Source organism: Balaenoptera borealis (assembly GCF_965194805.1).
Source record: "Balaenoptera borealis genome assembly, chromosome: 8".
NCBI classification, from domain to species: domain Eukaryota; kingdom Metazoa; phylum Chordata; class Mammalia; order Artiodactyla; family Balaenopteridae; genus Balaenoptera; species Balaenoptera borealis.
In genome coordinates this window covers 27,156,010-27,182,082 of record NC_138865.1, presented here as the reverse complement: position 1 = coordinate 27,182,082, position 26,073 = coordinate 27,156,010, and the positions used below count along the sequence as shown (strand labels likewise).

At 43.1% G+C, this 26,073-nt stretch overlaps 1 protein-coding gene across 2 annotated transcripts in view; it reads right to left on the bottom strand.

The window, feature by feature from the left end:
- Nucleotides 1–17,817: 17,817 nt before the first annotated feature.
- Nucleotides 17,818–26,073, bottom strand: part of BICD2 (BICD cargo adaptor 2) — a 53,633-nt gene continuing 45,377 nt past the window's right edge. The window contains exons 4-8 of one of the 2 annotated variants that reach the window (XM_082400910.1): nt 25,464–25,898; nt 23,818–24,825; nt 23,413–23,564; nt 21,829–22,039; nt 17,818–19,930 (exon numbers count right to left, since the gene is read on the bottom strand). In XM_082400910.1, coding sequence (XP_082257036.1) covers nt 19,925–19,930; nt 21,829–22,039; nt 23,413–23,564; nt 23,818–24,825; nt 25,464–25,898 — 1,812 coding nt within the window. In that variant the 3' untranslated portion in view covers nt 17,818–19,924. Of the gene's footprint in view, nt 22,040–23,412; nt 23,565–23,817; nt 24,826–25,463; nt 25,899–26,073 lie in introns of both variants that reach the window. The other variant, XM_082400909.1, reaches the window with a different exon arrangement.

The window sequence follows — 26,073 nt, the reverse complement described above, 5'->3', positions numbered from 1 at the left end:
ACATATATACAGTTGCTTGCCATGTGGCTGTGGGTGGTTGATGGGTAGCTGCTACTATGCTAAGAGCTGAAATTGATGGCAATTTATGATCTAAGCCTTCTCCTGGAAGTTGCAATCCTTCAACAGACATCAGAGGTCCCATATAGTAATATCAGACAGATTCTGCCACTGCAACTGTTGTCCAGGTGAGGAGACAGATTCTTGATTCTTCCTACTCCACCATCTTCCCAGAATCCTCTTCCTAGTTAATTTTTGTATATGGCATTAGTAAGGGTCCAGCTTCATTCTTTTGCATGTGCTGGGTTTTCCCAGCACAATTTGTTGAAAATACTGTCTTTTTCCCATCAAAGATCTTTGGCACCCTTGTCAAAAATCACTTGACCATATATGTGAGGTTTTATTTCTGGGTTCTCTATTCTATTCCATTGTCTTGGGAAGATAACCTGAGAAAACATTGGTACAATTTATGTCAGAAAATGTTTTGCCTATGTTCTCTTCTAGGAGTTTTATGGTGACATGTCTTATATTTAAGTCTTTAAGCCATTTTGAATTTATTTTTGTGTATGGTGTGAGGGACTGTTCTAACCTCATTGATTTATATGCAGCTGTCCAGTTTTCCCAGCACTACTTGCTGAAGAGACTATCTTTTCTCCATTGTATATTCTTGCCTCCTTTGTTGAAGATTAATTGACTGTGAGTATGTGGGTTTATTTCTGAGCTCTCTATTCTGTTCCATTGATCCATGTCTGTTTTTGTGCCAATACCATGCTGTTTTAATTACTGTAGCTTTGTAGTATTGCCTGACGTCTGGGAGGGTTATGCCTCCAGCTTTGTTCTTTCTCCTCAGGATTGCTTTGGCAATTTTGGATCTTTTATGGTTCCATATAAAATTTAGGATTATTTGTTCTAGTTCTGTGAAAAATGTCATGGGTAATTTGATAGGGATTGCATTAAGTCTGTAGATTGCTTTGAGTAGTATGGCCATTTTAGCAATATTAATTCTTCTAATCCAAGAGCATGGGCTATCTTTCCATTTCTTTGAATCATCTTCAATTTCCTTTATCAATGTTTTACAGTTATCAGCATGTAAGTCTTTCACCTTCTTGGTCAGTTTTATTCCGAAGTTTTGGTTTTTTTTGTTTTTGTTTTTTTTTTTTGTATACAATTTTTAAGAGGGATTGTTTTTTACTTCCCCTTTCTGATATTTCATTTTTAGTGTAAAGAAATGCAACAGATTTCTGTCTGTTAATCTTGTATCCTGCTACCTTGCTGAATTTGCTTATCAGTTCTAGTAGTTTTTGTGTGGAGTCTTTAGGGTTTTCTATATATAATATCATGTCATTCTGCATATAATGACAATTTTACCTCTTCCCTTCCAATTTGGATACCTTTTATTTCTTTTTCTTGTCTGATTGCTGTGGCTAGGACTTCCAACACTATGTTGAAGAGAAGTGGTGAGAGTGGGTATCCTTGTGTTGTTCACATTTTAGCGGAAAGGCTTTCAGCTTTTCACCATTGAGTATTATGTTGGCTGTGGGTTTGCCATAAATAGCTTTTATTATGTTGAGATATGTTCCCTTTATACCCACTTTGGTAACAGTTTTTGTCATGAATCGATGTTGAATTTTATCAAATGCTTTTTCTGTATCTAGTGAGATGATCATATGGTTTTTGTCTTTTGTTGATGTGGCATATCACATTGATTTGCATATGTTGAACTATCCCTGTGACCTTGGGATGAATCCAACTTGATCATGGTGTCTGATCCTTTTTGTGTGCTGTTGGATTTGGTTTCCTAATATTTTGTTGAGAATTTTTGCATCTAAGATATTGGCCTGTAATTTATTTTCTCTCCTTCTTCCTTTCTTTCTTTTTCTTTCTTCCTTCCTTCCTTCCTTCTTTCCTACCTTCCTTCCTTTCTTCCTTCCTTCCTTTCTTTCTTTTTTCTCTTTCTTTCTTTCTTTCTTTCTTCTTTCTTTCTTTCTTTCTTTCTTTCTTCCTTTCTTTCTTTCTTTCTTCCTTCCTTCCTTCCTTCCTTCCTTTCTTTCTTTCTTTCTTTCTTTCTTTCTTTCTTTCTTTCTTTCTTTCTTTCTTTCTTTCTTTCTTTCTTTCTTTCTTCCCTCCCTCCCTCCCTCCCTCCTTCCTTCCTTCTTTCTTTCTGTAGTGTCTTTGTCTGGTTTTGGTATAAAGGTGATGGTGGCTTCAGAGAATGGCTTTGGGAGTGTTCCCTCCTCTTCAATCTTTTGGAGGAGTTTGAGAAAGATCGGTATAAGTTCTTCTTTGTTGTGTTTGGTAGAATTACCCAGTGAAGCCATCTGGTCCTGGACTTTTGTTTGCAGGGAGTTTTTTAAATTACAGATTCTATTTCACTTCTAATAACTGGTCTGTTTGAATTATCTATTTCTTCTTGATTCAGTTTTGGTGGGCTATATGTTTCTAGAAACTCTTCCATTTCTTCTAGGTTATGCAATTTGTTGGAGTATAATTTTTCATAGTATTCTCTTATGGTTTTTTTGTGTTTCTGTGGTATCAGTCATTATTTCTCCTCTTTCATTTCTTATTTTGTCTATTTGGGTCCTCTCTCTTTTCTTCTTGGTGAACCTGGCCAGAGGTTTGTTGATTTTGTTTACCCTTTCAAAAAATCAGCTCTTGGTTTTATTAATTTTTTCTAGTTTTTTAATCTCTATTTTATTTATTTCCTCTCTGATCTTTATTATTTCCTTTCTTCTGCTGACTTTTGTTTGTGCTTTTTTTTCTAATTCTTTTAGGTGGTAGGTTAGATTGTTATTTGAGATTTTTCTTGCTCTTTCAGGAAGGCCTGTACGGCTATGAATTTCCCTCTTAAGCCTGCTTTTGTTGCATCCCATAGATTTTGTATGGTTGTGTTTTCATTGTCATTTGTCTCAAGGTATTTTTAAATTTCCTCTTTGATTTCATCATTGGCCTATTGGTTTTTCAGTAGTATGGTCTTTAGTCTCCATATAATTGTTTTTTTTCTTGTTTCTCTTTCTGTGGTTGATGTCTAGTTTCATGCCATTGTGGTCAGAGAAGATGCTTGAAATAATTTCTATCCTCTTAAATTTGTTGAGGCTTGTTTTTGTGTCCTAGTATGTGGTCTATCGTAGGGAATGTTCCATGTGCATTGAGAAGAATGTGTATTTTCGTTTTTTTAAAATGTAATGTCCTGAAGATATCAATTAAGTCCAATTATTCTACTGTTTCATTTGGGATCTCTGGCCTTACTGATTTTCTGTCTGGAAGATATGTCCATTGATGTCAGTGGGGTGTTAAAGTCTCCTATTATTGTATTCCTGTCAATTTCTCCCTTTATGGCTGTTACTATTTGTTTTATGTATTTAGGTGCTCCTATATTGGCTGCATATGTTAATGAGTGTAATATCCTCTTCTTGATCCTTTTATCATTATATAGTGTCCTTCTTTATCTTTCTTTATGGCCTTTTTTAAAAAGTCTATTATGTCTGATATGAGTATTGCTACCCCGGCTTTCTTGTCTCCGTTTGCATGAAATATCTTTTTTCTATCCCCTCACTTTCAGTCTATGTGTGTCTTTTGCCCTAAAGTGGGTCTCTTATAGGCAGCATATGTAGGCTCTTGTTTTATTATCCAATTTGCCACTCTATGTCTTTTGATTCGAGCATTAAGACCACTGACATTTAAGGTAATTATTGATAGATGTGTTTTATTGTCATTTTAAACCTTGTTTTCCAATTGATTTTGTATTTCCTTTTTGTTCTTTTTTGTTTTTCCTTTTGTGTTTGATTATTTTTTGTATTATGCTTGAGTTCTCTCGTTTATTTTTGGTTTTTGTATGTCTCTTGTATGTTTTTGATTTGTGGCTATCCTGTTTTTCAAGTATATTAACAAATTACTATATCTACTTGCTTTAGACTGGTAGTCATATAGGCTCAAACACATTCTTTAAAGAAAACCTATACTTACTTACTCCTCTCCCCCACATTCTGTTGTTTTAATGTCCTCTTTTACATCTTCATGTTTCCTTTTGCTGTTCATTGTAGTTATCATTGCTTTCACAATTTATTTTTTTTTAATTCTATGTAGTGGCTTATTTAAGTGATTTATTTTCCAGTTGTGATTTTCTCTTTCCTATAGATTCTGGCTTCTTTTCTATTTAGAGAAGACTTTTCAATATGTCTTTTAAGATAGGGTTAGTATTGCTGTGTTCTTTTAGTTTTTGCTTGTCTGAGAAATTCTTTATCTCCCTTTCTATTCTAAATGATAATCTTGCTTTGTAGAGTATCCTAGGTTGCAGGTTTTTTCCTTTTCAGGACTTTGAATATATCTCACCACTCCCTGCTGGCCTGCAACATTTCTGTAGCAAAATCAGTTAATAGCCTTATGGGGGTTCCCTTGTAACTAACTCTTTGTTTTTCTCTTGCTCCCTTTAGAATCCGCTCTTTATCTTAAACTTTTGCCATTTTAATTATAATGTTTTGGTGTAGGTCTGTTTGGGTTCATCTTGTTTGGGACCTTCTGCTTCCAGTACCCAGATATCTATTTCCTTCCTTAGGTTTGGGAACTTTTCAGCTATAATTTCTTCAAATACTTTTTGATCCCCTATTCTCTTTCTTCTCCTTCTGGGATCCCTATTATGTGTAGATTGGCTCACTTTATATTATACCATAGATCTCGTATATTGCTTTCTTTCTTTTTTTTCATTTGTCTTTCTGCCTGCTGTTCTGATTGGGTGGTTTCTATTATTCCATCTTCCAGATCACTTATTCGTTCTTCGACCTTATTTAGTTTGCTATTTATTGTCTTTAGCTCAGCTTTCATCTCGGCAAATGAGTTTTCTAATTGTACGTAGTTCCTCTTTATACTTTCTAGTTCCTTCTTACAGTGATCTACATTTCTATCAATAGCCTTTCTTAATTCCTTCAGTATTTTTATTACTTCCTTTTTGAACTTGGGATCTAGTAGACTGGAAAGGTCTCTTTCTTTGTTCTCTCAGGGGATTTCTCCTGTTCTTTTAATTGGGAGTGGCTCCTTTGCTTCTTCATTTTACTTATATTTCTCTGATTCTCTGAGTTTAGGAGAAACAATTATCTACTGTGGTCTTGAAGGGCTGTTTTTAAGTGGGAGTGTCCCTGTGTAGCCTGCATGAATCTAACATTTTTGGTGTGAGGGCTGTTTTTAGTATGGTTGTCTGCCACATCTTTCCTCAGTGTGTGTTGGCCATTATCCCCTTGATAGGGGGTGTGACTGGTGTTATGTTGAATAGAGTCTGCACTGGATGTTGAGTGGGGCCTCCTCTTTGCTCTTTGGCTGTTATAGCCTTGTCAGGAGCAAGGTCTGCTCCCTAGTTGTTGGAGTAAAAGCCCCAGATCTGTTTCTGAGCTGCAGTGTGAAGTAGGTGGAACTGGAGCACTTCCGCTGGGAGAGAAGCCACTGAGCATTCCTCCACAGGAGCTTTCCACTGGGAAGTGTGCTCTGTTGTGTCACCTGTTACCCATTGTGCACGTTCACAAAGTACACTGTTTTTGACACTGCCCTTGGCCCCGCCTCAGCCATGGGAATGCAGGCAATTGGCCAGATGTCTCTCAGGCACTGTACTCTTAAATCCACCAGTGCAGAACTGAAGTCAGGCACTGGGACCCGCTGTAGTCATGCATAGTCGCACATCTGGACCCACCACAGGTGCTACAGAATCAGCACAGACCCTGGCCCCGCCTCTGCATGTGTACACCCGCAAAGCCTGCAGCTGCTAACTCTGGACTTCCCACAGCCATGGGAGCACCAGTAATTCGCTAAGATGTCCCACAGGCACTGAGCTTACAAAGGCACCAGCAGCATAAATCAGTCAAAGTTGCAAAGCCACCAGACACGGCTGATTTCAGCCCTGCTTCCATGTGTGGGCAACCATGGGCATGCTCCCAGAGCTCATAGAGGTGGAGCTGTGCCTGCTGTGAGCACGCAGAAAATGAGACTGCTATGGTGGGGCCCTGTCCCTCCCTTCATGTGTGTTAACAATGGGGTTTCTATGGGGGATTTGGGCTTCATCCTGCGCACACCCCCAGTTATGGCCTGAGCCACACTCCAGCCCCTTCAGGCTGTCTCCATGCAGCCAACTCCAGTCTTTTCTCCAGGTTTGTCTGCTGAAGCCTGAGTTTCAGGAACCAGCCCCTGCATGCAACAGCAGATGCACGTCTCAGGCTGGGGGATGCAGCCAGGTGGCTAGGACCATCTGTGCTGGTCTCTTTCTGTTCTGCCTGCCACAAGCCAGTTGCTGCACTCTCTTCTGAGCCTCTGAAGCTCCCTTTTTGTCCCAGCTGACCTCCTAGCAGGGGAAGGGTGTTCCCAGGGTGAGGGAATGTTTTCATTTTCACAGCTCCCTCCCAGGTGTGCAGGTCTCCTCCTGATTCCTTTTTTTTTTCTTTCTTTTGCTCTACCTGGTTATGTGGTGATCCTTCTTGCAGCTTTGGTTGTATGAGTTCTGCCAGCATCCAGTATTCTGTAAGAATTGTTCCACATGTAGATATATTTTTGATGTATTTATGGAAGGAAGTGAGCTCCATGTCTCTGTATTCCACCATCTTGATCTCTCCCTATGCTGTTGATCTTTATAATTTCCTTCCTTCTATTTGCATTATGATAAATGTACTTTTTTTTTTTTTTTTTTTTGGCCATGCAGCTTGTGGGATCTTAGTCCCCCGACCTGGTATTGAACGTCAGTGAAAGCACAGAGTCCTAACCACTGGACCTCCAGGGAATTCTCTACACTTCTTCTTTTTTTTTTTTTTAATTATTTGCTTTATTTATTTATTTATTTATTTTTAATTTTATTTATTTATTTATCCATTTATGGCTGTGTTGGGTCTTTGTTTCTGTGTGAGAGCTTTCTCTAGTTGTGGCAAGTGGGGGCCACTCTTCATCACGGTGCACGGGCCTCTCACCATCGCGGCCTCTCTTGTTGCAGAGCACAGGCTCCAGACGCGCAGGCTCAGTAATTGTGGCTCACGGACCTAGTTGCTCCGGGGCATGTGGGATCTTCCCAGACCAGGGCTCGAACCCGTGTCCCCTGCATTGGCAGGCAGATTCTCAACCACTGCGCCACCAGGGAAGCCCTCTACACTTCTTTTTATACTTTCTTAACAACCTAAGCTACTGTTAGTTTGACATACCTTTTTTTCTTTTTGACTTAAGTATTTAAAGCACTGCCCTAAGCACTTCTTTAGCTGCATCCCCTATATTTTGATTTGTTGCATTTTTCTTTTTTTTCAGTTAAAAATATTTTTTAAATTTCCTTCTAATTTCTTCTTTGGGCACAGTGTATTAAGAAGTGTGTGTTTTTTGATTTCCAAATATTCTGAGCTTTCTCATATTACTGTCAATTATGGACCTCTACTTTAATTCTATTGTGTCAGAGAGCATACCTTGTATAATTTCTATCTTTTTCAACCTTATAACACTTGTTTTGTGTCTCAAAATATGGACTATGCTGAAGAATGTTCCATGAATACTTGAAAAGAATATGTACTCTACAGTTGGGTGTTTTATAAGTGTCAGCTAGGGTCAAGTTGCTTGATAAGTGTTGTACAAATCTTCTTTATCCTTTCTAATTAGCTGCCTAGTTGTTCTTTCAATTACTGAAAGTGGTTTATTGTGGTAAGATACACATAACATTAAATTTACTATCTTAACTATTTTTAATTGTACAATTCAGTGGTATTAAGTATATTAAGACTGTTATGTACCACACCATCACCCACCTCCAGAACTCTTTTCATCTTGTAAAACTGAAACTCTATACCAACTAAACAAGAATTCCCCATCCTTCCCAACCCACAGCCTCCTGGCAACCACCATTCTATTTCTGTCTCTATGATTTTGATTCCTCTGAGTACCTCATAAGTGGAATCATACAGTATTTGTCTTTTTGTGATTGGCTTATATCACTTAGTATAATGTCCTTAAGTTTCATCCATGTTGTAGCATGTCAGAATGTCCTTACCTTTAAGGCTGAATAGTATTCCATTGTATGCATACACCACATTTTGCATAACCATTCATCCATCAAGGGACATGAGTTGCTTCCACATTTTAGCTATTGTGAATAATGTTACTATGAACATTGGTGTACAAATATCCTCATAAGATATTGCTTTCAATTATTCTGAGTATATACACCCAGAAGTGAAATTTCTGGATCATGTGGTATTTCCATTTTTAATTTTTTGAGTATCCGCCATACTGTTTTTCTCATTGATTATACCATTTTACATTCCCACCAACTGTGCAGAAGGGTTCCAATTTCTGCACATCCTTATCAATACATTATTTTCCTTTTTTTTTGATAGTAGGCATCATAATGGGTATGAGATGGTATCTTGCTGTAGTTTTGATTTGCATTTTCCCAAGATTAGTGATGTTGAGCATCTTTTTTTCCCCAATTTTTAAAAAAAAATTTTTTTTTTTAATTAATCAATTTATTTATTTATGGCTGTGTTGGGTCTTCGTTTCTGTGCAAGGGCTTTCTCCAGTTGCGGCAAGCGGGGGCCACTCTTCATCGCGGTGCGCGGGCCTCTCACTGTCGCGGCCTCTCTTGTTGCGGAGCACAGGCTCCAGACGCGCAGGCTCAGTAATTGTGGCTCACGGGCCTAGTTGCTCCGCGGCATGTGGGATCTTCCCAGACCAGGGCTCGAACCCGTGTCCCCTGCATTGGCAGGCGGATTCTCAACCACTGCGCCACCAGGGAAGCCCTCCCCAATTTTTAAAATGTGGTAAAATGCACATAACCTAAAATTTACCATCTTAACCTTTTTTAAGTGTACAGTAGAGAGGCATCAAGTACATTCATGTTTTACAACGATCAACACCATCCATCCCCAGAACTTTTTTCATCTCATAAAACTTAAACTTTGTACCCATTAAACAATAACTCCCCTTTGCCCCCTCCTCCCAACCCCTGGCAATACGATTCTACTTTCTATCTCTATGATTTTGATTACTCTAAGTACCTCATGTAAGCGGAATCATACAGTATTTTTATCGTTTTGTAACTGGCTTATTTTACTTAGTATAATGACTTCAAGATCCTTCTATGTTGTTGCATATATCCTTTTCTTTTTGTGTCTTTAGATCTCAATTGAGTTGTTCATAGACAGCATATAGTCAGATCATTTTAAAATTCCATTCTGCCAATATGTCTTTTGATTGGAGAGTTTAATCCATTTACACTTAATTACTCATTAAAGAGGGACTTCCTTCTGTCATTGTGGGTTTTTTTTTTTTTTATGCCCTATAACCTTTTCATCCTCATTTTCTGTGTTTTTGTCTTATTTTGTGTTTAGTTGATTTTTTGGTAGTAAAATCTTTAAATTTCATTCTAATTTCCTTTTGTGTATATTCTATAGATATTTTCTTTTACGTTTACCAGAGGATCACATTTAACATCTTAAAGTTATACCATTCTAATTTGAATTTATACTATCTTAACTGCAATAACATAAAAAAAAACCCTGCTCCTTTTACACCTCTATCCTCTCCCCTTTCAGTCATTTTATTTTCCAGCTTTATTGAGGTATAATTGACAAGTAAAATTGTATATATCTAAAGTGTACAATGCAATGATTCGATATACATATACTGTAAAAAGATTACCATTAACACATCCATTACCTCACATAGTTGCCTTTTGTGCCTGTGTATGTGTGTGTGTGTGTGTGGTGAGAAAGCTTCAAATCTACTGTCTTAGCAAATTTTATATATACAATATTCCTAACTATAGTAATCTATACTATATGCTGATCCAATTATATACAGCTTTACATATTTAATTTGCATGCTGTACATTAGATCCCCAGAATTTATTCATCTTATAAGTGAAAGTTTGTACCCTTTGTCCAATATCTCCCCATTTTCCCCAGCCCCAGCCCCTGGCAACCACCATTCTACTCTGCTTCTATGAGACTTTTTTTTTTTTTAAGATTCCACATATGAATGACAGCACACAGCATTTATCTTTCTCTACCTGGCTTATTTCACTTAGTATAATGCCTGCCAGGTTCATCCATGTCATTGCAAATGGCAGGCTTTCCTTCTTTTTATGGCTCAATAATATTCCATTGTATGTATATACCACATTACCTTCATTCATCTGTCAAGGTACACTTAACTTGTTTCCATATCTTGGCTATTGTGAAAAATACTGTAATAAACACGGGACTGCAAATCTCTATGTGATACTGATTTTGTTTCCCTTGGATAAAAGCCCAGAAGAGAGATTACTGGATCATATGGCAGTTTTGTTTTTAATTTTATGGAATTTTCGTACCATTTTCCCTAATGGCTGTACCAATTTACATTCCTATCAACAGTGTACAAAGGTTTCCTTTTTTCCACATCCTCAACAGCACTTGTTATCTGTTGTCTTTTTATAATAGCCATCCTAATGGGTGTGAGGTGATATCTCATTGTGGTTTTGATTTGAATTTCCCTAATGACTAGTGATGTTGAGCAACTTTTCATGTACCTAATGGCATACGTATGTCTTCCTTGGAAAAGTGTCTATTCAGGTCCTTTGCCCACTTTTTAATCAGGTTACTTTTTTCCCCCATTGAATTCCTTACATATTTTGAATATTACTCCTTATCAGATATATAGTTTGCAAATATTTTCTCCCATTATGTAGGTTGCCTTTTTATTTTGTTGACCGTTTCCTTTGCTGTGAAGAAGCTTTTTAGTTTAATGTAATCCCACTTGTTTTTGTTGTCTGTTCTTTTGGTGTCATATCCAACAAATGACTGCCAAGATGAATGTCAAGGAGCTTTTTTTATGGTTTTATGATTTCAGGACTTACTTACATTTAAGTCTTTAATCCCTCTCAAGTTGATTTTTTCAAATAATGAAAGATATGTGTCCTGTTTCATTCTTTTGTAGTGAGTATCCAGTTTCCCCAACACCATTTATTGAAGAGACTATCATTTCCCCATTGTGTGTTCGTGGTGCCCTTGTTGAAGGTTAGTTGACGATATATGTGTGGGTTTATGGACTTTCTAATAGAACAGAGTTCCTCTGGTCAGTGTGTCTTTTTATGACAGTATCATATTGTTTTCTTTTTCTTTTTTTTTTTTTTTTGGCTGCACCATGTGGCATGTGTGATCTTAGTTCCCTGACCAGGGATTGAACCTGTGCCTCACCACAGTGGAAGCGTGGAGTCTCAACCACTGAACTGCCAGGGAAGTCCCAGTATGATATTATTTTATTATATCTTTGTAATTAGGAAGTGTTAGTCCTCCAGCTTTGTTCTTTTCTCAAAAATGCTTTGGGTACACAAGGTCTATTGTGGTTCAATACAAATTTTAGGATTTTTTTTTCAGTGAAAAATGGATTAGAATTTTTGTAAGAGATTTCACTGAATCTATAGGTTGCTTTGGGTAGTATGGATACTTTAAGAATAATAATTACTGCAGTCATAAACACAGGATTTTCCTTCCATTTGTTTGTGCCTTCTTCAAGTTCTTTCATCAGTGATGTATAATTTTCAGTGTACAGGTCTTTCACCTCCTTGGTTAAATTTATTCCTAAGTATTTATTATTTTTGATGCTATTGTAAATGGGATTGCTTTCTCAATTTCCTTTTCAGATTATTGTTAGTGTATAGAAACAAAACTGATTTTTGTGTATTGACTTTGTATTCTTCTACTTTGCTGAATTCATTTACTAATTATAACAGTATTTTCTGTGCAAACGTTTCAGTTTTTTTACATATGAGATTATATCATCTGCAAACAGAAAACATTTTAATCCATCCTTTCCAATTTGGATGACTTTTATGTTTTATTTTTTTCTTGCCTAATTACTCTGGCTAGAACTTCCAATTCTGTTGAATAGAAGTGGTGAAAGTGGGCATCCTTGCCTAGTTCCTGCTCTTAGAGGAAAATCTTTCACGTCTTACACCACTGAGTATGATATTTGCTGTAGCTTTTTCATATGTGGCTTTTATTATGGTGAGGTAGTTTCCTCCTGTTCCTAGTTGGTTATTTTTATTGTGAAAGGATACTGAATTTTGTCAAATGCCTTTTCTGCCTCTATCTTTATTTTTTTATTTATTTTTTGGCCATGCTGTGCAGCATGTGGGATCTTAGCTCCCCAACCAGGGATTGAACCCACGTCCCCTGCAGTGGAAGCGCAGAGTCTTAACCACTGGACCGCCAGGGAAGTCCCTTTTTCTGCCTCAGTTGAGATGATCATGTGTTTTCCTTCATTCTGTTAATGTGGTATATTACATTTATTGATTATGTAAGTTGAGCTGTTCTTGCATCCCAGGGATAAATCCCATTTCAACTTGATGAACTTTTAATGTGCTGTTGAATTTGGTTTGCTAGGATTTTGTTGAGGACTTTTGCATCTATGTTCATCAGAGGTATTTGCTTGTAATTTTCTTTTATAGTGTCCCTGTTGGGCTTTGGTATCAGTGTAATGCTGGCTTTATAGAATGAGTTAGGGAGTGTTCCCTTCTCTTCAATTTTTTGAAAGAGCTCGAGACAGATTGGTATTAATTCTTGACAGGTTTGATAGAATTCACCAGTGAAACCTCAGGTACAGAACCTTTCTTTGTTGGGGTGTTTTTCATTATGATTCAATCTCCTTATTTGTTACTGGTTTGTTCAGATTTTATATTTCTTCACAATTCAGTCTTGGTAGGTTGTGTTTCTAGAAATTTATATCTGTCTTCTAGGTTATCCAATTTGTTGGCATATAATTGTTCATAGTAGTATTTTATGATTCTTGTATTTCTGTGGTATCAGTTGTAATGCCTCCTCTTTCATTCCTGACTTTGTTTGCATCTTCTCTCTTTTTACAGTAAGTTTTGCTAAAGTGATAAAGGTTTGTCAATTTTATTTTTTCAGAAAACAGCTCTTGGTTTTATTCACCTTTTCTATTGTTTTCTAATCTCCATTTCATTTATTTTTACTCTTATAATTGCTATTTCCTTCCTTCTGTTAATGCTGGGCTTTATTCTTCTTTTTCTAGTTCCTTGACATGTAAGGTTAGGTTTTTTTTTTTTTTTTTTTTTTTTAGTATTTATTTATTTAGGCCACACTGGGTTTTAGTTGCAGCATGTAGACTTCTTAGTTGCAGCATGCATGCAGGATCTAGTTCCCCAACCAGGGATCCAACCCAGGCCCCCTGCATTGGGAGCACGGAGTCTGACCCACTGGACCACCATGGAAGTCCTAGGTTGTTTATTTAATGTACACACTTATCACTACAAACTTCCTACTCAGAACTGCTTTTTCTGCATCCCAAAAGTTTGGTACTTTTTTCCCCATTTGTTTCAAGACACTTTTTGATGTTCCTTCTGATTTCTTCTTTGACCCATTGGTTGTTCAGGTGTGTGTTAATTTCCCTTTTTGTGTGTGTGAAATTTCCTGTCAATCATTTCCAGTTTCATACCATTACAGTCAGAAGTGATACTTGTTATGATTTCAGTTTTCCTAAATTTGTTAAGATATGTTTTGTAACCAAATGTATGACATATTCTGGAGAATGTTCCATGTGTGTTTAAGAAGAACGTATATCTTCTGTTGTTGGATGGAATGTTTCATATATATATTTGTTAAGTCCATTTGGTCTAAAGTGCAGTTCAAGTCCAATGGTTCCTTATTGATTTCCTGTCTGGATGCTCTATAGTTGAAAGTGGGATATTAAGGTCTCCTATTATTATTGCATTGCTATCAATTTCTCCCTTCACATGTTAATATTTGCTTTATATATTTAGATGCTGCAATGTTGGGTGCATACATATTTACAATTGTTATATCTTCTTAATGACCCCTTTATCATTATTTCATTATTTAATGACCTTGTCTCTTGTCACATTTTTTAACTTAAAGTCTATATTGTCCGCTAGAAGTATATCTACCCCTGCTCTCTTTTGGTTTCCATTTGCATAGAATATCTTTTTCCATACCTTTGCTTTCAGCCTACAACTGTCATTAAAGCTGGACTGATTATAGGCAGGATCTTGTACGGTGTTGGGTCTTTTTTTTTTTTCCTTCAATTTTAACCCAGTCATCCTCTCTGTACCTTTTGATTAAAAAACTTAATCCATTTACACTTAGTAATTATTAATAGGTAAGGACTTACTATTTCCATGTTGCTAAATGTTTTCTGATTGTTTTGTAATTCCTGTGTTCCTTTCTTCCTATTTTCATTTGTGATTTGATAACGTCTGTAATGTTGTGCTTTGATTCCTCTTTATCTTTTGTGTATCTACTATAGGTTTTTGCTTTGTGGTTTCCATGAGACTTACATAAAACATAGTTATTTTTAATTGATAACAATTTAACTTTGATCACATACAAAAACTGTACCGCTTTACACCCATTTTATGTTTTTGATATCACAATTTACATATTTTTATATTGTGTACCATTAACAAATTACTGTGGCTAAATTTTGTCTTTTAGCTTTTATACTGGAGTTAAGTGATTTACACACTACCATTACAGTATTAAGGTATTCTGAAATTTTTTTGAATTTATTTATTTTTATTGAAGTATAGCTGACCTACAGTATCATGTTAGTTTCAGATTTACAGCAAAGTGATTAGAATACACATACACACACACACACACACACACACACTCCTCTATCCCTTTGGTAACCATAAGCTTGTTTTCTATGTCTGTCTGTTTCTGTTTTGTAAATAAGTTTACTTATACTAATTTTTAGATTCCACATATAAGTGATATAATATTTGTCTTTCTCTATCTGACTTACTTTACTTAGTATGATAATCTCTAGGTCCATCCATGTTGCTGCAAATGGCATTATTTCATTCTTTTTTATAGTGAGTAATTATCCATTGTATATATATACATCACATCTTCTTTATCCATTCATCTGTTGATGAACACTTAGGCTGCTTCCATGTCTTGGCTACTGTAGTCCTTCTATGAACACTGGGATGCACGTATCTTTTCAAATTAGAGTTTTGTCTTTTCCAGATATATGCCCAGGAGTGGGATTGCTGGTTCATATGGTAACTCTATATTTAGTTTTTAAAGGAACCTCCAAACTGTTTTCTATAGTGGCTGCAGCAATTTACATTCTCATCAACAGTGTAAGAATATTCCCTTTTATTTTATCCAAAATAAAACGTTTATGTTTTTTGCAAATAGTTTCTTTCCAGAAGACAGCCGTCTTCTCATTCTCTTGACAATGTCTTTTGCAGAGGAGAAGTTTTTAATTGCAATGAAGCCTAGCTTATCAATTATTTCTTTCATGGATCATGCCTTTGGTGTTGTATCTAAAAAGCCAAACCCAAGGTCATCTAGATTTTCTCCTATGTTATCTTCTAGAAGTTTTACAATTTTGAGTTTTACGTATAAGTCTACAATCCATTTTAGTTAATTTTTGTGAAGGGTTTAAGGTCTGAGTCTAGATTAATTTTTTGCATGTGGATGTCCAGGTGTTCCAGTACCATTTTTTAATCTGTTCCATTGATCTATTTGTCTACTCTTTTGTATTCAGTGATTTGTATTATCACTGTATTTGGGGGCTCGGTTGTCTGTTGCATATGTTTATAATTGTTATATCTTATTGGTGAATTGACTTTTTTATCATTATATAATGTTCCTCTTTGTCTCCTGTAACAATTTTTGTCTTAATTAGTCTATTTTGTCTAATATTAGTAGAGTGACTCCTGTTCTCTTTTGGATACTGTTTGCATGGAATATCTTTTCCCGTTATTTTACATTTAATTGATTTATGTCTTTGAACCAAAAGTGAGACACCCATAGTTCGATGATGGTGTGAGAAATCAATGCAGTTTGGTAAGCAAATCTATTATAGGTCTGGGTCTCTACTGTATGCTTCCATTTATATAAAGTACAGAAAAAGGCACAAGTGGCCTGAACTGACAGACTCAGGGAGTTATCCCTGAAAGGGAGTGGGTGCAGAAAGCACGAGGGCTTTGGGGGGCTGCCTGCCTTCATTTGCTTTCTCATCTGGATGGTGGCTGCAGAGTGTGTCCATTTTGCAAATATACAGCCAGTGGACACTTGCTTGCACTCCTATGTATGTGTGCTATACTTCACAAACACTTTAGGGTAAATAAAACAAATCTTGATTGCTTAAGAGAAGAACAAAATGGATCCTGGTGTGTGTGTGTGACCACTGATTCCTATTGTTCTCATGGAGGCCCACGAGGGGGTGTGCTCATACTATCCAGGCAGGGAGGCCTTTTCCGTGGGTAAGGTACTGTGGCATTGCCGTTTGCTTAGGAGGAGCTCTGTGTGTGTGGGGGGGTGGGTGGCGGGGAGGAGGGAGCCTCCGCTCCAGGGACCTAGGCTTACCAAGGCAAGTTCATGGATGACTGAGGTGAACTCACAAGACCCAGTGTGCTTTCCCACAAGAAATTTGACAAAATGATAACACAGCACTCTTCCAGCTCTGTTTGGGCACAAATGAATGGTGAACACAGAGGCAAACCTGATGGCATCTGATCCCTGCCAAAATTCCACACCAGGTGATGTCAGAGCGAAGGCATATCTGTTTTCCTAGGAAGCTCCCAAAGGCAGAAGGCAGTGTCTCCAAGCTGGCGCTGTTGTTTCCAGCTCTGGTAACCTGCTTGGGTGTGTGGGGGTGAAAACCACTGCAGGGAGATGGAGGAGGTGGCAGGAATGGGGACATTCCCTCTCGGAAAGGAAGACTGAGTGGAAAGCCTTTCAGCTCCAACTGCCCCCTCCCACAGGCTCCCCAGGACCCCACTCACTCAGGAGCCTGCCACTCCTGAAGAAGCACATGTTCAAGGACCTGAAGCACACTGAGGGGTAGGGAAGGCCTCAGCATATGTGCTTGTGCAAATCAAACAACCCAAAAAGCAGGACTGCGCCAAGGGCCGGGTGGTACCCCCACCTGAAAAAGAGCCTGCCCTGCTCAGCTCACTGCCAATGCCCCCTCCTCCTGGGGGTCTCCTCCAGATCTGTCGCAGGCTCTCTTCCCAACCTCTTCCAGGGGTCTGTTGGGATGACAGGCCAGTAGGGAAAGAAGACTCCTTCTAGCTCCTGAGTTAAAAAAACAATTCTCTTTGGAAAGAAAGTTTCAAACTGAACATGGGTCCACGCTACTAAAGTGCGATGGGTGGGGATCGTCAGAAGGAGGGGCCTCTCAGTGACCATGAAGCCAAGGGAGACTCCAGGTGGAGGGAGGGGTCCTGGGGAGATGCCAGGGTGGCAGGATCCTGACCTCAGACAGCCTCCCCAAGGGAAGCCCTGAGATTTGGGTGAAATCACTCAGGCCTGAATGAGACCATCAGAAGGAGAGGTGGCAAACTGTCCCTAAGACTTCCTATTCCCTGAGACATGATTAGTACCCTATGCTCACACTCACAAGCAATCACTGGGACGGGCTCAGCGTGCCTTGAACACATTCCTGCAGGTGAACATGGTTTTGTGTTGACAAACAAGTAACTCTTGTTGCCTCTGCACCTACTCATTCCTGGGTACAAAGAGCAAGAGTTTGGAGGGCAAAGGATCCCTCGTCATGCAAATCTCTTTGTTTCCTGGTCAGTACAATGCAAAGGCAATGTGCTCTCACTGCCACGCTGCTGGGTGCTCATGACACCTGACGCCCGTCACGGGAGGCACCCCCTGTCTCCCCTTCCCCCCATGCCTCCTGAGATGGGCCCCAGGTTGCTTCCAGTTTCCACCACCAGGGTTAATGATAGGCTGGTTTTCTTGTTTTAGGTGCTGGAATTATAGTGCATTGCTGGACCCACAGTCATCTGGAGCAGGGGGTCAGAGCAGCCACAGAGAACAAGTCTTGTGCTTTGCCTTTTTATTATTCTTTATTTACTGGTCCTACCAACGTGACCCTTTACCCAGGCCCACTGTTCCTATGTGCACTGGCTTTACAGACATTTGCGCCATATTTCTGTGTCCCAAGTTGTGACTGATTTCTCCTTCCTATTCCTTTTCCATGCTGTGCCTCATTTTCTCAGAATCTGAAGGCATTTTTGTTTGTTTGGGTCTGTGTAAAGGTTCCTTGGCAGGAGAACATGCATATGATCTTAAAATAAAGACAACATTCTGACACTAAGGTAATGCACAGAAAAAATACAGTACACAGACATCATTGCAAATAAATACCCCGTACAGATGAAGTTTTTGTAAATGTAACATTATTTCTTATGAATCAACACTGTAAGAGAAGGTAAAAATAGGGGTCCCTACAACTAGGAATAAAAATGCTTATTCCAGGAAACAGAATTCTTCTATTCTTGCTACTTATATTATTATAATTTGTCCTGTATTTTGGAGGAGAGAGGACACTTTTTCTTCTTCCTCCTCCTCGAGTACCAATTTGACCACTTGCACAACCTCACTCAGCAAATCAGGACAGGACACAGATCTGGTTTGCTAAGGAGCTTTAGTGACTTCTGTTTCCTGAAATTAACAGTGATTAGTTACACCAAGCAAGAGAATATATAATGTCTCTCTCTCACATTTGCAAAGAATACTATGGCTAGCCCTCACCCCAATGCACGAGGCCGACGGTGCCGGCTCCCCTGCCACCTGCCCCACTCTTCACAAACGTGGCGTGTTGTTCACATAGCTTGCTTAGCTTGTCCCATAAAGTCCATTTGGTTCCCAAAGCACACTCAAGGTTTGTGTTCACTTTCGTTTTCTCAGCCCCTGAATTTGCAAGGATCTGCACAGTAAAGAATCACTGACTAACAGAATTTTGCACAATTGCTGTTTTCTTTCCCTCAATGAAGATGCCCAGGGTCAGGTTAGAAGGTGTGCACCTGTTCACACTGATTGGTCCACACTGGCCTTCAACATTCCCAACTAGCTCTTCACTGTCCATTTTAGAGAATAAACTATGCTGGGACACCTCCCTAAACTGATGAAGGCACTACTGGCAATGATTGCTAACAAAAAGGCGTTGAAATATAACACCCTAAAAATCGACGACTGTAGAATTTTCTAAGTGTACCACAATTTGGCACAACAACCAGAGTAACAAAACAATTCCAATTTGGAATTTCACTGGTACAGTTGTATAAAATTCTGTTAATCAGTCATGCTTCACAATGTCCTAAAACCCAGAAGACTCTGGAATTTGTAGGTAATACTACTCATTCAATAATTTATCTTTTTGTTTTCAAGTGCCTTTTACTGTTTAACCAGAGCAAAGGTCAAGTTTTCTTCTTGTTACATTGAACTATTCCTAAGAATAATAATAATACAATATGAAAAACCCCAGAATCCGAATACCCTGGATTTCTTAATGAACATGGCATTTAAAATCTGTAATTTCAAACATGAACCACAATGCCGTATAATTAAAAGGCTGCTGAACCACAGCGTGGATACATTTAGCCGGGCTCCTTACCAAGTTGAAGCCTTCACCTAAACAGTCTAGAGCTACACGCTAGGAGGACACATCTGTGCCATGTGCTGATATCAGATCAACACACCGTTGGGAGCTACAGGACCACGAGACAGACTACGGCATCTGAGACGGTCTCTACGCCAGGGATGAAGGAAGCAAATATAATATCAAAATATCAAAAGTGCACAGGTGGATTGGGTAAAAAAGGAGTATCTGTAATAGGGAGACCCCAGTGGTGAGTGTTTCTAGAGGGTTCCTAAGCAAGCCTGGTGGTCGCTGTCCAAGCAGGTTCTTCAGCGCCTGTACAAAGGCCTTTCCAAGCAGCAGCTGGTGGCATTCTCAACATTAAAGCTTTTATTTCCTCTGCCATTAAAAACTTGGGGAATGCTATTTTGAAAAGAATTGCAGTAGCATATCCAAAAACGTTTCTAAGTGGACTTTTAGGCTGCCCTTCCTTCCTCTGCGTGGGCCCATGGGAGAGGAGGGGAGGGGGCTGCAGTGTGACAGGGCCGGCGGCCGAGTCCTCCCAGCAGCTACTCTACAGCTGAAAATGGGAGAAAACAAGAAAACGTTAGAACCGGTCACCCGTCAGACAACTAAAGCTCTCACCGAGCTGTGAGGGCATGGGTGTGTTAGTTGGCAGCAGAGAAGACCTGCACATGTTAGGGGGCGCCGCTGGCCCCGAGTACCTCATGAAGACCCTTTACTTGACAAGTATGGAGAGAAGCTGTGTGCCAGGCTTGGCAAGGAGGCAGAAGCAGTATGCGGCGCCAGCAGGCAGCCATGCCCCTGGAAGTCCTGCTTGCAGAGGGGAGATGGCCTGACATCTTCTCAAGTGGGAGGGGAATCCAAGACCTGACATCCCATCTGCAAAACAGCCTGGAGCTGGGTATAGGCACACAGAAGGGACAGGTATGGTCCATCCTGTATATTTTCACTCCGCGGTTTGCCAAACCCAAGTTGGTCTGGGTAGCACCTGGCATCTGGTGGGAATTGAGACATGCTTGGGAACTAAGGGAAAGAGTGGAATGGGGGTAGATAGCTGTGTGCAGGGACAATGAAAATTCCCCCTCTGGGCCTCAGAGAGAGGAGGCAAAGAGCTATTCAGGGAGACTGCAGCTTCATGGCTGGTGGGCCCCATGGATGACATGGAGAGAAACACTGACAGAAGTTCGGCTGCCAAAGCTCTTGGTGTGGGTGCAGCTTCTGAGCATGGGGGAGTACTATGGCTGCCTTTCCTGCCTGTCACCACCTCTGGAATTGCACTGATGATCAAGAACCATATTCCTCCTACCGTGAATCCTGAAACTAGCCCTGGGTCCATTCAAGGTTCCCTTCCCACACCAGGCCGGGCTTCAGTTAATAGCTGTGGGACCCAGTCCCTCATTTCAGCCTGGCCCGCTGGTAACTCAAGCTCAGGTTGGGGATTTCCACAGCCCTGTTTCTTGTAGTCTGAAGCTCCCTGAGAGGAAGGCCTGATAATGGGCAGAGAGTGAAAAAATCCAACTGGAAGCTGGGGACACTCTAAGTACAAAAGAATGGGCTTCTTGTGAGGACAGAGGTCTGGCCAGGCACTTGGGAAGTTTTTCACTCACTGGAAAAACCCCAAGCCTTGGCCTGCTGATTTGTCACCTTGCAGGCCACCAGACAAGCGTACAAATCTCAGAAAGAGAAACTGAGGCTGCTGAGCTCTGGCCTGGGGTGTGGCTAGGTATGCCTGTGCCTCTTGAGCATGACCGGTGCCCAGTGCACGTGTACGTCTGGGCTGGAGGAAATGGGCCACAGGGCTGCTCTTCCTCTGGGTTTAGGGGAAGGAATTCTGTAATTCTGTCCCAAATATAAACTGTAACGAGATGCTGCACAAACTACAAAATAATTCTCTCCGTAATCTGTACCAAGCACAGAGTGTCCTCCGAGGCTGCACCTGGGATTCAGGCTGGAACCTCTAACACTGGTTTCTGGGTGCCGGGGCAGTACAACTGCATTAGACACATGCAGGGAACATGCAAGTTTCAATGCAAGTTCTGCCCCTCCCAGTGGAAGCCAATGGCACCCGGGCCCTGGGAAGCCACATTTTTGCAAGGACACGTGGCTCCAACCCCACCTTGACCACCCCTCCAAGAGAGCAGCTGCTGTGAAGGGTGGTCCCGAGGGGTGAGAAACAGACACAAAGCTTGCAGAATCCAGGTGGAGCAGCAGGCTGCCTCTGATAAACTCTTCCCTCTGTGCATTAGTCACAGTTAAGACCAGCCTAGCACCATGGTCCCGCTGCTGCCAGGTTAGTTGAGGTGAAGCGGACAGGTGATATGCGGCAGGTTAGCTGCAGCGTGTACCCTTGCGGCCCTAATCGCAGTAAACGTTATATTTCTCGCCACAGAGCACCTGGGCAGCAAGCCCAGCACCCTCAGCCCTGTCACTAGCGCAGGCGCAGGTGTGACTTACGCTCGGGGTGCCAGGCTTGGCCTTGGGGGTGGCCTTGGCACGGCTTCGCCGGGTCTGCTCATGGTCCAGCTCAAGCAGCTCCAGCCGCTGGGTCAGCGCCAGCTTCTGCTGGATGGCCATGCGCAGCAGCGAGTTGAGTGTCTTCTTCTCGTCCTCAGCAGCTGCCAGCTGCCGCTGCATCTCATCCAACTGTGTGATGTACTCGTCACACCTGCGGGGACACGAGAGGCGAGAGCGTGGCTGAAGGACCTGGGAGAGCCAGCAGCGTGTGTGATCACGGCTCCCATACTGAGGGCTCCAGAAGGTGAGCAGACCCCATCTGCTCACTGGGCTAGAAACGAAGAGGATGTGCCCCTCTGAAGTTTGGCTTTCTCTGGGAGGGGCTCTCTGAAGCCAGTTTTCACTAAAGGAGGTGGTGGCTGCCCTTCAAGGCCTCCAGGTGGCTCAGGGGCAGCGGGCTGGAGGTGTGATATCACCTGGCTCTCAGGATGTGGGGATAAACCCGAGGGCAGGAATTGGCTTGTTCCCGGAATAGCCCAGGCACACAGTAGGTGCTTAGTAAGTCTAGAACAGATGGCTAACCAGAGCCTGGGAAAAGCACATGTGGATGTCATAAACAGCCCTATTTTAGTATCTGCTGAGCTGTGACACATGCTCCCCACCTAGGTAAGGAGCTGGGAGAGAAATGCCCACCCTGGGTCTGTCCCTGAGGGAGGGAGTGCGACCTGGGTGAAGGGGATGGTGGGCACACCCACCCTACACGCCCATCCACCAAGGCCAAGGACCATCAGCAAGTTTTAACCCTTGCCCCGAGGTTTGTGATCTTGGCACCATCTGAGAAGTCAGGCTTTTAAATAAAACAAGTTGAGGAAGCAAGGGTCAACATACTATGTGCTGAGGACTAACTGTGAGATCTTTCCCAAGCACTTTGCTCAGGAGGAAAGAAAGCTTCCAGAGAGGCCTGGAAGCTTCTTTCTTTGTCTTTGCCCCCTCCTCCCACATCGTTGAAATGCAGGGAGTGCCCAGCACCCTGGCACAAGGCAAAGTAGGTCCTGAGCTCAGTTTCAACCCTGTTTAACCCAGAGCCTCAGCCTCCCAACCCTGACTGACACTGGCCAGCAGATGGCACCATGCCTCTCTGAATAGGGAAACACCCAGAAGCGGGCCCCAAAAGCAGCCTCCAGCTCTGCACCTGCCCGGCTTCCTGACCACAGGACTGGCCTAAAGAAAGACACCGCCCGCCACCCCCACAAACTCTAACTGGTAGGGTCAGAGGGGCAGCACTGGGACCCCGCCCCTGCTGGGAGGGGAACCTTCCTTCTAAATACACGAACTTCCCACCAAGTTCTGGGGGCAAACTCATTTGTTATCACTGGCTTGCCCACTTGCCCGTTTCTCCTTCGAAGCTCATGTCTCCAGCCTGGCCATAAGACCCACTCTTTTAGCTTTCTGCTTCCAACTTTCTCATCTTAGGTGTAAAGTGGAGACAAAACTGGGCCCCTGGGTTTTCACACAGCAGAAATGGAATCACCCACAGGGCCAGGCTCCTGGGCTGCTGAGCAGCGAAGGAACAGCAAGCGTTACCTGGTGGCGAACATGGCACGCAGTGAGGAGAAGGTGGCCGCGTCCTCCTTGAGGGCCTTGAGCTCATTGCGCAGCTTCATCATGGTCTCGGTCACCATGGCCTTCTCGTTCTCGTACTTGCTCTTTAGGTTGGCGAGGGCCACCTCTGCCGTCTGGGGGGTCAGAGATGCAAAAGACGGGCAGGTGAGGGGCGTCAGGAGGGGTCTGCTGCCTCAGTGCCACAGACCAAGACCCCAGCCAGCCCTGGGGCCTCTCAAAGGCCTCAGCCCCTCCCCACAGCATTGAGGTGAGGTTTTCTCACATCCTTCCTTCAGTAGCAGGAACAGCACGGGACAGGAGGCCAGGGAGGGTGAGAAACCCCCCGCCCACGTGCCCACCCCTGCTGGACCCGAGCGCCATGCACACCTGCTTGTTGGCCTTGAGCACCGTGCGCAGCGTGGTGATCTGCTCCCGCTTGGTGCTGAGCAGCGACTTCAGCTTCAGGATCTCCTCCATGAGTGCCTCCCGGTCCTTGTCCGCAGCTGGGCCCAGCTCCTGTGAGGCCAGGCGCTGCCGCGACAGCTCTGTGGTGCGGTCCACGGCTGCCTGCAGGTGCCTGATCTGGTCACGGATGATGGCGATCAGGTTGTAGATGTTCATGGGCTCCCGGCGTGGGTCACTCAGGGGCGAGGGCAGTGAGGAGCCAGGTGAGGGGCTGCTGTCCCTGGCCCTACCCTCTGCGGCAGGCGGCCCCTTGGGCAGGACAGGTGAGCGACGCCCACGGGCCTCAGGGCTGCAGCTGCCGGCGCCAGCCGGGCCCTCTCGGTAGTAGTCCAGCACCACACGGGTGGGCGTCTCGTTGTTGCACATGCACACGTGGTGGTAGAGGTTGGCCAGCTCCTCACTGAAGGTCACCAGCTCGTCCTGGGCCACGCTCAGGCTGCCTTGTGTCTCGCCTGCGACGTCGCTCACCTTCTTCAGCTCCATCTGCAGCCGGGACAGGAGCTCGCGGTCCTGGCGGCTGGCCTTCTCCAACAGGGAGACCTTCTCAGTGAGCGCCTGGCTTTCGGCCTCATGCCGGCCCTTCTCCTCGGTGTGCTGGGCCTCGCTGGCCTCGTGTGCACTGCGCAGGGCCTTCAGCTGCTCCCGAAGCTCCCCAGCCTCTGCCAGGGCCACACGGTACTTGCAGGCCAGGATCTCAGGCCCATTGATGTCCACCTCATAGTAGTCACCATCCTCATGGCTGTCTCGCTCCTTCTCACTGTCCAGGGCCGTCCGCCGCTCCTTGCTGGCCTGCAGGCGCCGCAGAGCACTCAGGTTCTCTGTGAGGCGGCTCACCTCCTCCTGCTGCTCCGACAGGGCCCCTCGGGCCTGCTCCAGCTGCTTCTGTGTGTCCTGCAGCGTTGCCAGCAGGCCCACCTTCTCCCGCTCCATCTGCGAAGGCACAGAAAGGGCCCGTCAACAGCCCACATGAGTACTTGAGCTCAGAGGACCCCTGGACAGTCCCAGTAGTGACTCCATCCATGCCATGACCATCACCCTGCTAGCCTCTCTGTGATAAATTCGGGTGGAGGTGTCATGTGTGGGGCTATGATGGCTCTTCCCCCTGACCAGATGCTTGCGGGGTTGGGTGAGTCCCTCCTCAGAGACACGCAGCGAACCAAGGGGCTGTGGTGCAGACTCTGGGATTCTGTTCAGTCGGGGCAGGAAACCCTGACGTGACGTGTCTACAGGACACAGCACGGGAAACTACATGCAGGGACCTCAGACGGACATAAGAAAACCTCTGGTGGTGCCCAAACTTGTAACCAGAAACCTAATTCTCTGGGCACCTTCCACCTATAATGCTGCAATTCCACTTAGGTTAACAATACAGAATTACCTATGTAAAAGAAATGTAAGTAAAAGAAGGTGCATAGCATTGACAAAGTGTCAGGAAAGCGCTGTCCTGGAGACCAGCAGGTCTGGCTAACACCATGGGGGACAGGAGTGGAGGTGGGAATGGTGCACGTGGGCCCAAGGCCCGGGGCTGTGACAAGACCCGGGTGGGGTGGGGCTACCCACCCGCTCACCTGCATTAGCTGCTGCTTAAGCTTCTGGATCTCAGAGATGTTGAGCTCACTGAGGAGGTCAGAAACAAGGCTGGGGGAAGGTGGAGCGAGGCCGTCCTTGGTGGGCGTGGAGGTCTTGTTGTCCAGCGGCAGCTTGGCCAGGCCACCGTGCTCGAAGCCATTGGCCAGGGCTTCGGCGTCATCACCGAGCTTAAGGCCGTCCAGGGAGACGTGCAGGTGGCTGGTGTAGAGGGAGTCATTGATGCTCATGTAGTGCGACAGCTCCTTGCGCAGACTGTTCTTCTGCTCCCGCTCTGTCTTCAGCGTCTCCAGCGCCTCCTCCAGCTGCCGCTCCGAGATCTCCTTGAGCCGAATGGCGTCCTCCAGCTGGCTGTTGAGATATTCGGTCTCCTCCTCCAGACGCTTGATCTCATGCTTGAGGCCCTCAAACTCCACCTGTGAAAGAGAGATCAACACTCTTCTATGCCTGAGGAATGGGGAAGAAGCACCATTGTGCTGACTACACAGCTGGGAAGACATGGATGCTTAGAGGGTTACAGGCATGAGGTGCACCCAGGAAATGGTCAGCCCACGCCTGGGACACGTGCACGTGGTATGAGCAGTGCAGAAG